Raw genomic sequence first — 12,035 nt, forward strand, 5'->3', positions numbered from 1 at the left:
GAAAAGTTCTATTTTATTTAATTCCCTTTTTTTTTTTTTTTAATAATGTCAACTAGTTAAGGTAAAGGCAATAGTTGTAAACACAACAATGGGTTTCCCTTCCTGCCTTGCTCTTACTGGAGGCAGTCCTGAGTGACAGCAGGCCATGCACAGTCTTGTTTCTACCCTCTCTTGAGTGTGGCTGGCTGCAGCTCAGCTCCTTGCTTGAGATTCTCAGTTTTTGCATGAGGTCTAGGCTCCATGTTGTGGCTCTAATGTTTGTCACATAGCACAGTCCTCGAGTAGGCTCATCTTCTGTCGAGGAGAAGCCCTTCTATTTCAAGCAGCCCTCCAGCCTGTTTCACTGAAGAAATACAACATCTGAGAATACATAAACTCAAGAATAAACAGAAGTGGTACTGTACTGCACAGGCAGTTTTCATGGGATGCTCTAGTGCTTATTCTTTGCTTTTAAAAGTCCTTTGAAGTTGCTCTTCTAAAACATATGATGATTTCATTTTAATATGTCCAGTTCAATTCTGGGAGCTGCAAGAGATTAGAACAAAATGGGGTTATGAATGTTGCTTCTTTATAAAGAGTGAGGGAGAAGTTTTTTGGTGTTTGGAAGTTTTTATGCTTGGCGTTGTATGTACCCACACTCAAATAATAGTCCCGGTATGTAGCAGTGTTTGGAACTCAGCTTCTGTGCTTTTTTAGAAAGGCAAGCACAGATTTCAAGGAACTACAGAGAAAACTCTCCTCCAGTGGCCATGGAGAGGAGAGGTTCGGAAAGCATCCTGTTACTCTTATGCAGTCTTTTAAGTTCTTAATGGCTTGTTCACAACAGCATCCTGAACTATACTGTCTTGCATAAGCAAGTATATCCTACTTGAGAATATAAGTGGCTATTCAATCAAAATAAGTTAATGTAAGCCACAACTTGCTGTGCAGAATTACAGATTATTTTGTGTATAACACCAGTTTTGGGGGTTTGTTTAATTACTGATCTGGTGGCAGATAATAGTGCAAAACAACGCTCTTAGAATTACTGTTCTAGAGATCCATTGCAAAGTTAAATTATTAGGGTGGGAGTGTTGGATTTTTTTGTTTGATTTTTTGGCCATAGTTGGAATTTAATAGAAAGAAAAAATGCTGTGAGGTATAATAGTTGCATGTTTAATGTCGAGAACTCTAACATATGACTTTCCTTTCTAGATTCTTGTTCATCTGGGGCTTTTGACGAAAGAATCTGGATTCAAGATTGCAGAAAATGCGTTTAGCGGTGGCCCACTTGGTGAATTAGTCCAGTGGAGTGATTTAATTACATCTCTCTACTTACTGGGCCATGACATCAGGATTTCAGCTTCACTGGCAGAGCTCAAGGAGTAAGGAGATTACTTTCACTTTTGAAACTGGAATAAAAAAAAAAAAAAAAGAATTGTAGACTCTTGAAGCTTCTATTAACAGTATATAATTTCTTGAAGCATAAAATGAAAGTGATAATTCACTAAACAGATGATAAGATTATTTTCATGAGCTAAGTGTATGTGCTGTGAAAAGGGTAATGTGTTTTCATTGTAGCTTCAGGCTCCTGAGACTTCATAAATGAATGCTGTAAAATTCAAACTAAGCAGCTTATTCTTTAGCATTCCAGGTGCTTTAACCAGCTGCAATAGGAAATGCTACAGACTAGCATAATTCTGTGTCCTCTTCTTCAGTTTCTGCTATTCTTCACTCAGTATCTCATTTTAAAATAAAAGTTTAAATCCTTTAAACACATTATTTTTGATGTAGTTAATTGCTTATGTTAGGTCAAATTGCTACCTCACTTATTTTTGTCTTGCTTTGCATACTAGTTCAGCATTAGGCATAAAACATCTGTTTTAAGCTTAAGCATGTACACTTTTTCTGTAGCTTTCATTTTTTTTATAACAAACATGACAGCATCATTTTACAGAGAGCTCTTATACTATAAAGCTGTCAATAGAAGTCAGAAAATATTTCAAATAATTTCAAAGCAAACTATTTTTAAACATTCCAAACATATTACTCTCGTTTAAACTAGATGAGGTTTTTAGTGAAAATTAGTGCTTTACTGATGTATAAACATTACTTTAATAAAAGCTGAGCATCTTTAGCATTTGAATGTTCTTACATGGTTCCTGATTTGGAAAAGACAAGAGTAAAGCTTTTCTGGAAAGGGGAATTATTGGTATAAATATTGTTACAGCATCTATTCAAGGTATTTGGAAAGTAATACTTTTCCATATTCCTTCTTTCTTTGTTTAGGATTATGAAGAAGGTTGTAGGTAACAGATCTGGCTGCCCTACCCAGGGGGATAAAGTTGTAGAACTCATTTACATTGATATTGTGGGACTCACTCAGTTTAAGAAAACCCTTGGTCCATCATGGGTACATTACCAGTAAGTGTAACGCTTATTTGACCTCTTAACTGCTTTGTGAAGGAGCTTTTGTTGAATAACACATGTCAAAATACTGAAATGCGTACATTCACATGAATTTGAATTTATTTAAAAGTGAAAATGTGGTTCTCTGTTCTCTTTCACTCTTAGGCATAAAGGGGCTATTACCTGTTTGTTGCATGCCATCTTTGTACCCCCCCAGCAAGTTTGGGATTCTTGGATTCAAGCATTTTTAATCTTCATGAATTATATTTTCTTGTTGAGTCATCGTCTTTGTCTTTCTTTCCCTCCCTTCTTTACACACCCTGCCCCACCTTTTGTTCTGTAAATTAGTAGATAAGATGAGAGATTATTGGATTTTGTTGTTTAGCTGGAATACCAAAGGCACGTTTTGCTTGTCAGTGTTTGTAGCTGTACTGGTTTAATGATTGTGGAGATTCATCTATTCTAATTCTATTGCCCCACAACCGCAATGCAATTTTTTCTGTTCCATTCCTTAAGATGCTGGGCAGAGACTTGTCTTCAGGGGTAGGTCTAAAGAATAAACTGCAGTTATTGTTGCTTCTGTAATCTATAAACATCTTTCCATTAGAAATGGAAGATGGCGGTCAGAACAAATTACTTTGTACAGCCTTCTTAGTGTCTGCAGCTTTAGAACCACGTTTCTTTTTGTCAATAACTTTAAATTAGCAAGCCTCCCATGTGTTGTACGAATACATATCAGCATGAAATAAAACCAAATCTAAATTACTGACTTTGATTTTTCTATACCTAATCAAATTAGCTGTGTTTCATGAGCCGTAAAGTCCAGTAAATCCTACTTGAAGGAAGGTATTGAAAGGTGTTCACTGCAGGCAGAAAAACTGTTTTCTTGCAACCTCAGGATTTTCTAGAGCATTGGGTCTTTTCAGCATAATTTTAAATGAGAGCACTATGATCAACGTTGCAGATTAGATTACTCTTAATCTCTTTTTTTGAAGCAGAGGAGTAAACGGATATTCTGTTTTTTTGGAGCCTGCTAATAAAGATAATCCCATTTTCCACTGAGCTACAGTTGGTTGTCTGTCTGCCAGATGTAATTGTCACTAGGCAATCCCATACAGTATTGTGGTCAGGATATAAAAACATACTTGTAAATTTAAAATGTTTCTTCCCTTTTTGCTTTCTATTTCCTATTTGGTATATTCTGTAATGACGATATGGAAATACACCATGACATTGAGATTATTAGATGAGCTCTTCAATTTTTCGTGGTTTTTTTCATGTATCATTAAATCTTAAGTGTCAATCTGTTTTTCATTGATTCCTAATTTGTAGTAATGATGGACTTTTTCTGGTTTAGGAAAGCAGAATTTAATTCAACTCTAAATAAGTACCTTAGATAGTATAGGAGGTTTTGTTAGTCCTTTGAAGAAGAAGAAAATTACTTAATGCCTGTCTTCTACAATACTGGATGTCATGGGATGGAAGGGGACCTCATCTAGTCCATAGCCTTGCTGAAAAGTAGATCGGATGTATTTGTCCTTCTTGAGAGATTTTTGCCTGATCTTTTACTGAAGACTGCAAAAGATGCCCCAGCCATTGTTTTGTATTGGTAAGCTTTTCTTTAAAGTGTTTTTCTTGGCCTGATTTCTTGCAAACTGCCCATAACTGCTTATTCTAATATGGTTCTGGGGAATAAATTACTTCCTTCCCCTCTCTGCTAGCCTCTAGAATATCTTATATACTGCTTTTCCTTCAATTTGCTTTTCTTCAAAATAAATTTAGGAGTTTGGATCATTACTTATAATTCAGGTTTCATAGACCTTTCATCAAACTTGTTGCATCTGTTGGGCATCTCTCTAATTACTTGATACTATTTCTCAAGTTCAGTGTACAAAACAGGGTCCAGAGTCTAGCAGAGGCTACCAGAATTGGTTAGAACAGAAGAATTAATTCATAGCTTCAGGCATGCTATCTCCTATTTGAGGATCCTCTTGCAATCTTTTTTTTTTTTCTCAGCATCATGAGTTACCTCATAAATTCTGTCATTAAAATATTAAGTTAAAACTACTAAGTCCAGTATAAAGCATAGTTATATGTTTTTGTTTAATTCATTCCACTAAAATAAACATTATCACAAATAAAGCTGCCTTATAGCCCTTGTTCTTTACATTCTTTGCTTTCTTAGTTGTATTTAATGTCAGTAGGAATAATTCTTTGTCTTGAAAGAAGTGTTTTGCTTTGTGCCATATAGTTTTTCAGCAGATATGTGCAGGTCGGCTCAGTCTGGTTTATGCAGACCAGACTCAAATGCAAATTAATTAAAACTTGTTTATTCACTTCAGATTGGAATAGAGTGGTAGAATAAACCTCTGCCTTCAGAACAGTCTCTTGGTAAGAGTGCTGTATATAATCTTTGTGAGTGAACTTGAGCCCTGAGGAAATTTTTAGGTTTCTAGAACTAAAATCAGGTTTCTAGAACTGCTAGCTCAAAAGAATGACCCTGCTGCTCTGAGGGTTGAGTATTTCTGAACAACTGAAATACTGTTCTGTACGTCTGAGATCTGTAGCACCAATGACTCTTGGTAGCAGATGCTTTATCTGCGGTATAATTGGTGCTGTAAATAGCATGAATATAGGAAAACAGATCTCATTTTTGAGTGCACCTTATTTTCAAGCAGAATGCCTGGGCATGCTGTATTTTTCAGTTCTGAAGTCTGGATATTTGAATGCAGTTTATGTGCAATAAAGCAACATAAAAATTAGTAGCTTGATACAGTTTGATGAGTGCAGCTCACTGCGTTTCTTAGGACCCGCATCCTCCATACGGCACGTAAGAATCTGGTATTTTTTTCATTTTTCTACAGTCTCTCTAGCAATGACTCATTCCCATATGCCAAAAATCCAGCTGGCTTTATTCTTGAAATAAATTAACATGACAGCTATCCTGAAAAAAGAGCAACATTCCTGCTTCTTACATGTTCTCTAGAATACATCTGTTTTAGGAGGGTTATTTTCTGACAAAGTTTTTGCATTTTAAATGCAAGTACTGAGTGGCCTGAAAGTTAATGAGTGTGTCTTCAAGGATTTCCACAGGCAGATAGGAGCCGCTCAGGGTCTGAGCTGGCTGGACATAAGCCAAAAACAGTCTGGCGTCCATGTATCTGTGCTGGCACGTTGCTGTGCCTGAGCTCAGTGCACCTACAGAGCTCCCAAACCAGAACTGGTTGGGTTTTGACCAGCTTGCTCCCAGGAACATGTCTGCAGCCACTGGCATACATGTACCCTTTATTTAACCGTTTATGCTGGCATAAACACTAGTTACTGACAGCGATGGGTGCTGCTGGACAGCATTGCTTGTTTAAACAAAGATGAAGTATGTGTAAGTAGAGAAAAATTATACCCTCAGGAGGGAGAAGGATGTGAATAAATGTGTATAAATACTTCCACTAGGACAGCCCAGTTAAGATTGTGCTTGTGCCCAATATTTATGGAAAAATGCTCACTTTAAAAATGGTGATAATCCTGGGTTACTTTTGTCTGTTTGTTTTTTATAAGACCCAAAGTTCTCACTTTTAATATGTTAGAAGAAAGAAGACTTTAATATGGATGTTTCTATAAGCAGTTTGCCACCCACCAATCCTCTTTTTAATTAGTCAGTGAATAGACTAATCAGTCCGACACCAATTCCAAGGCATGCTGTAATTCTCTGCAACTTCAGGGCTAAAGCTAGGGGACATTTTAGGAAGGAAGGGAGAATGGAGTAAAAATTGAAGTTAAAATCACACTAAATTAAGATTTTATTTAAAATATATCCCTGATTTAAAAAAAAATACTGTTTTGCATTTTTGAAATGAATTATCTCACTTTAGAAATGCTAAAATATTGTATGCAAAAATCAAACTTTTCATTTTAAAATAGTTCAGTTGAAAGAGATTTAAACCACTAAGTGAAACAAATGGAGAATATAGTACTTGGGAGACAATTGAGGCATTTGTACATATGTTAAAATACCAGTTCAGCATGACTGGCATTAATTACATTCACTTCTAAATTTTAAATCTTTACTTTACCAGTTCTTTTCTGCTGCATTTTGGGGATTAGGTTCACCACTTGAACCTTTGATCTCTCATACCGTTTCTGCACACACTTGCACTTTCTGCTGTGATCTTTTTCTCTTTTCCAACTTATTTTATGCCCGAATGATATAAATATTTCTTGTTTTCCCTTCTTTCCGATTTAGCTTAGTTTCTGTTGCATCACATTTCCTGTCCTGCTTCAGAGACCCTGTGTGTATTGGACATAGTTACGCATATCCCCATGAACAATTAGTGCTACATACCTTACATCTGAATACAGGAAAAAGAGAGGAAACAAAGCACTTTGAGATGATCACATGCGATGTAGTGCTCCTTACATATACACTTTGACAAACTCCAGTTATGTTGCAGTTTTTCAGTAGCGTTCACCCATTTTTCATTTCCCTGTACTCAAATACCTGGCCAAAAGCTGTATATTTGATAAGAATTTTGTTTTAAGGCCTGCCAAGAAATAAGAGGGCTTTTATTACTGAATGATTCATCAGTGCAGAAGTTGTTTTGGTCCTGCTGGAGTATTTTGTATGATGCAGAGATAATTGCCACTGTTGTAAAATATTTTCATTGAGAACAGTTGACATAAAACACTGCACAGAAACTGATCTGTCAGCTCTGTTGTTTGGTGAATCATAATGCCTTGTATATTTTGACTTTCTTTTTGCTTGGAAGATCTCTGAAAGATTAAAAAAAAAGGAAATTTGTTCTATTTGTACTTTCAAATACAAAGGTAACATTTCATATGAGAGTTTAAAAGTTGCTGGTTTTCTTTTTTTTTCTATTTGCCAATTTAATGGATACTTTAGAGAAAGGAGCAACATATAATAAATATGTAAATGTATTTTTGGGACTAAATTCTTTCATCTTTTAAAGCTGAAAAATGCTTGGAGCTAAGTTCTTTCACTAATGGGCTAAATTCTTTCCCATTTTAAAGCCAAATCCTGGTGTTTTACTGGACAGAATGTATATGGGGTTGGAGCATGGGAAATGTTGAAGACTGGGAAATATAACCATTTTTAATAGTAACTTTTGCAGCTGCCTCCCTTCTCTGCCACCCATGAGGTTGTGTCTGCACCTTGGCATGTACAAGCCCAGTGATACAATGTGCAGTGATAAGAGTTCATGTCTTTGTAATATAGTGGCACATGATGTAGGAACCCATACTACATAACTTTTTTCTGAAAATTTTGTTGATTGGAGCCATATAATCTAATTCATTTGCAGTGGAGCCAATAGTATGATGGCCATAAAGTTCCTGTCCAAGCCATATTAAAGGTTTGGCAGGCTGCATTTTGGAAACATAACTTCTAGAATCTGTATGCTAGAATGTATGCTGTCTTCTTCATACTGAGACTTTTTCTGCCTTTCATGTACTATGGGCCCTTTTTTGTAAGGAGCCACTCGTAAATGAAGTAATTTTTTTTCAAGGAATTAATAGGAGCTTAAATAAAGGACTGAGTGCAATTCTCTCATCCCAGACCCTTTGTAATACAATGCCAAGGTTTCTCTCAGTTGTAGACTGGTTGTTGCAGACGTTTGACTTTTATATTGTTTCTTCAAAAGTCTGTGACAAAATGTTTTATAAACAAATAAATGATCTGTTTGACTGCAAGTGTTCAGCAAATTAAACTGTCTTTAGTGCTTCTTCAGTAGGTCTAATTGACCCAAATGTCAGAACCTGGAGAATAAATACAATTGTCTAAAGACAAAGTACTGTTCTGCTCTGATCTTCTTGGCACGTGGCCCTCGGCCATTGCATTTGATTTTGTGGTAATGGGTGAGAACATTAGAAAAAAGATGAAGAATCCTTTCTTCTGCCTAAATTCTACTTCAGAGCCCCAGGAATGTAGGTGACTACAGTAGCATTCCCATAAGCTCTACTTGCATGTTAAAGCATAACTTCGTTCTGTAAGAACAAAGAAACCCAAAATAAGCTCCAGGGTTGCTATTTGAATGTCTGATATATCCTTGAATTTGCTGATCATAATGTCTTTGTGAATGTAATATGAACAGAAATGTTTGAAATTAAAATTTACCTTCAGTTTATAAATCATCCACAGTTGCAAACAAAAACAAAACATACCTTCTTCATTATCGTAACTTTGTATATGTACACACACATGCTTATATATACATATGCATGTGTACCTACAGTAATTTATTTTTTTTTCTTTTAGGTGTATGCTAAGAGTTCTGGATTCCTTTGGAACTGAACCAGAGTTTAACCATGCCCATTATGCCCAGTCTAAAGGCCACAAGACACCATGGGGAAAGTGGAACCTTAATCCACAGCAGTTCTATACAATGTTCCGTAAGTATCCCTGTGTTTTTGAAGAATTTGGAGCTTTAAAAAGGAATGCTGTCATTGACAAGAATTTTTGTATTATGAAAGACAAGTTCACGGTTTAATAAAATGCAACTGCTAAATGGGCAGAATGGTAAGTGTCAGTAAGTGTCTATGCAAAAGCTCTATCATGCTTCCGTCCAGTAATCAGAAAATAACAGTAGCAACTTTATAATATAAATAATGATAGGGAACTTTAGTCTTAGGGTACCCGTGGAAGGTGGTGGTTGGCTTTTCCTTCAAGTGTCAGTGAGTTTGCTTTTGTTAATTTTGCCTTCTCAAATCCTGCTATGGAGTGATAGGTTTTTGAGGAACTTGCTAGATTGCATTTTTACAAACTGCACTCCTGCATTTCATCATGTTAAACTGAAGTTTGTAACTATGTTAACTATGTTGTTGTATTTCTGCTTTTTTTCCCCTCAACAACTGAGCAGCACAATTCCTTCGCTTTTTCTTTGTGTTCAGGATTAATAAGCTAACACTCAGCAAAAGTCATTTTTTGTGTCTACTTTTTTGTGGATTTCTCAAAATTTTCACCTAGCTTATTTTCATGTTGTGAGCATCCTGAACTGATTCACATCTATTTGCCAGCAGTGTACAAAGCTATTGAAAAACAAGTAGTAGATTTCAGCATTGCTGTAGATCTTTGAAGCATTGTTAAATATCCTAAAAAAAAAAAAAAAAAAAAAAAAAAACAAACAAAAAAAAAAAAAAAATTCTTTATAAATTGGGTCAGATTAAATGATTACTGTGACCTGCTCTAGCCCTAGTCTGACTTTATGGCGCTAGGTTCTAGAATCAAAGGATCTTTCTCTTGCATGTTGTAGTAGTAGTTCAAGTTTGTTACCTTTGAAAGGTGCAGAAAGATTCACTACTGCCAGCTAGCTTGAGGGTAAATGAGACTTAGGAAAGAGGAAAGTGCATGCTGTTGTGTGCAGCAACTTCTCAGCCCAATTCTGTAAAGAAACACTTGGTAGTGACCAGCCTGACCTCCAAAGTTTGGTGGTGGTCCCTGTCTGAGACTAAGGCCAGGGCATGCACTGTTCACTCTCATCAGACTTCATAGTCAAGTCTTTCAAACTTTCCTGCTTTTCATAGCAGAATTATACATGCTGCTGTCTGGTTGACATGCTTTTGATTTCAGTTGCCCTGTAAAATTCTTGAGAGGCATATTTTGTCTGTCAGCATTCGCTGTGCAAGTTTTTCCAGAGAAATATAAGTGAAGGTTGTTCAAAAGATAAAAGACTTCATTCACAGTTGTTTCGAAGCAAGTAACAAAACGCGTGGTGGGGAAATGTGACTTGGAAGTGGTTGCAGATTTTCTGTCTGGACATTAGTAAGTAGAGCTTGCTCCGTATCCACATGATTTGCTAATATTTATTGGTTTATGTCCTAAATGGAAAAGGAGATGAAAGCTCAATCGTGCTGTATTTAAGTAGTCCAGCTGTTCAGAAATTCATGTATGAGGTCCTGTTTAAGATAGCACCAAGAGTGGTGATGCACTTGAGGAAAATGGTTGCATGAATATTTGTGGTACAGCTGCGTGCTCTGTGTGTGCACTCCTCAGTCCCCCTCCATGAAATACAGAATCATCATAGAATCATAGAATGGTTTAGGTTGGAAGGGACCTTAAAGATCATCTAGTTCCAACCCCGCTGCCATGGGCAGGGACACCTTCCACTAGACCAGGTTGCTCAAAGCCCCATCCAGCCTGGAACACTGCCAGGGATGGGGCATCCACAGCCTCTCTGGGCAATCTGTTCCTTCAGTGTCTCACCACCCTCACAGTGGAGAACTTCTTTCTTACATCTAATCTAAATCTGCCCTCTTTCAGTTCAAAGCCGTTATCCCTTGTCCTATCACTGCATGCCCTTGGAAAAAGTCCCTCCCCAGCTTTCCTGTAGGCCCCCTTTAGGTACTGGAAGGCTGCTATAAGGTCTGCCCAGTGCCGCCTTTTCTCCAGGCTCAACAACCCCAACTGTCTCAGCCTGTCTTCACAGGAGAGGTGCTCCAGCCACCTGATCATCTCCGTGGTCCTCCTCTGGACCCACTCCAACAGGCCCATGTCCTTCTTATGTTGGGGGCCCCAGAGCCGAATGCAGTACTCCAGCTGGGGTCTCACAAGAGTGGAGTAGAGGGGGAGAATCACCTTCTGGTCACGCTTCTTTTGATGCAGCCCAGGATACGTTTGGCTTTCTGGCCTGCAGGCGTGCATTGCCGGGTCACGTTGAGCTTCTCATCAGCCAACACCCCCAAGTCTTTCTCTGCAGGGCTGCTCTCAGTCCACTCATTGCCCAGCCTGTATTTGTGCTTGGGATTTGTCCTGGTTTCAGCTGGGACGGAGTTAATTGTCTTCCTAGCAGCTGGTACAGTGCTGTGTTTTGAGTTCAGTATGAGAAGAATGTTGATAACACTGATGTTTTCAGTTGTTGCTCAGTAGTGTTTAGACTAGAGTCAAGGATTTTTCAGCTTCTCATGCCCAGCCAGCGAGAAAGCTGGAGGGGCACAAGAAGTTGGCACAGGACACAGCCAGGGCAGCTGACGCAAACTGGCCAACGGGGTATTCCAGACCATGGGACGTCCCATCTAGTATAGGAACTGGGAAGTGGGGGCGGGGAATCGCCGCTTGGGGACTAGCTGGGTGTTGATCCATGGGTGGTGAGCAATTGCCCTGCGCATCATTTGTACATTCCAATCCTTTTATTATTGCTGTTGTCATTTTATTAGTGTTATCATTATCATTATTAGTTTCTTCTTTTCTGTTCTATTAAACTGTGCTTATCTTAACCCACGAGTTTTACTTCTTTTCCTGATTTTCTCCCCCATCCCACTGGGTAGGGGGGGAGTGAGTGAGCGGCTGCGTGGTGCTTAGTTGCTGGCTGGGGTTAAACCACGACAGGATTGCAGAAGAAAGTAAATCTCCTCTATACAGAAGAACTCTGTTATGGCAGTATAGACTACTGTTACAGTCTCTTGTTCAGAGCAAATCACTTCATAATGAATTTTCAGAAGAGTATGACTATATTGGAATTTCAATAAATAACCATTTCCAATTTTTACTACTGGAAATGACTGCAGGTTTTCCTTTGCAGGAAAAGTGGTAACTAGATTGCAAGCAAACTCATTCTGAAGCATGAGTGATTCCAGTGCTGTAGATTATTCAAGGATTTTGCTTCTTTTTGTACCAGGTGCAGAAGAGTCAGCATGTTTTG

The 12,035-nt window shown here is 37.9% G+C and overlaps 1 protein-coding gene across 1 annotated transcript in view; it reads left to right on the top strand.

Annotated features, from left to right (window-relative positions):
* MGAT5 (mannosyl (alpha-1,6-)-glycoprotein beta-1,6-N-acetyl-glucosaminyltransferase) overlaps window positions 1–12,035 on the top strand; it is an 80,320-nt gene that overhangs the window by 35,088 nt on the left and 33,197 nt on the right. Inside the window, exons 7-9 of the mRNA XM_010575133.1 lie at window positions 1,195–1,364; window positions 2,269–2,403; window positions 8,657–8,790. Of these exons, the coding sequence (XP_010573435.1) occupies window positions 1,195–1,364; window positions 2,269–2,403; window positions 8,657–8,790 (439 nt within the window). The remainder of the gene's footprint in view (window positions 1–1,194; window positions 1,365–2,268; window positions 2,404–8,656; window positions 8,791–12,035) is intronic.

Source organism: Haliaeetus leucocephalus, unplaced genomic scaffold, assembly GCF_000737465.1.
Source record: "Haliaeetus leucocephalus isolate CR32 unplaced genomic scaffold, Haliaeetus_leucocephalus-4.0 Scaffold451, whole genome shotgun sequence".
NCBI classification, from domain to species: Eukaryota; Metazoa; Chordata; class Aves; order Accipitriformes; family Accipitridae; genus Haliaeetus; species Haliaeetus leucocephalus.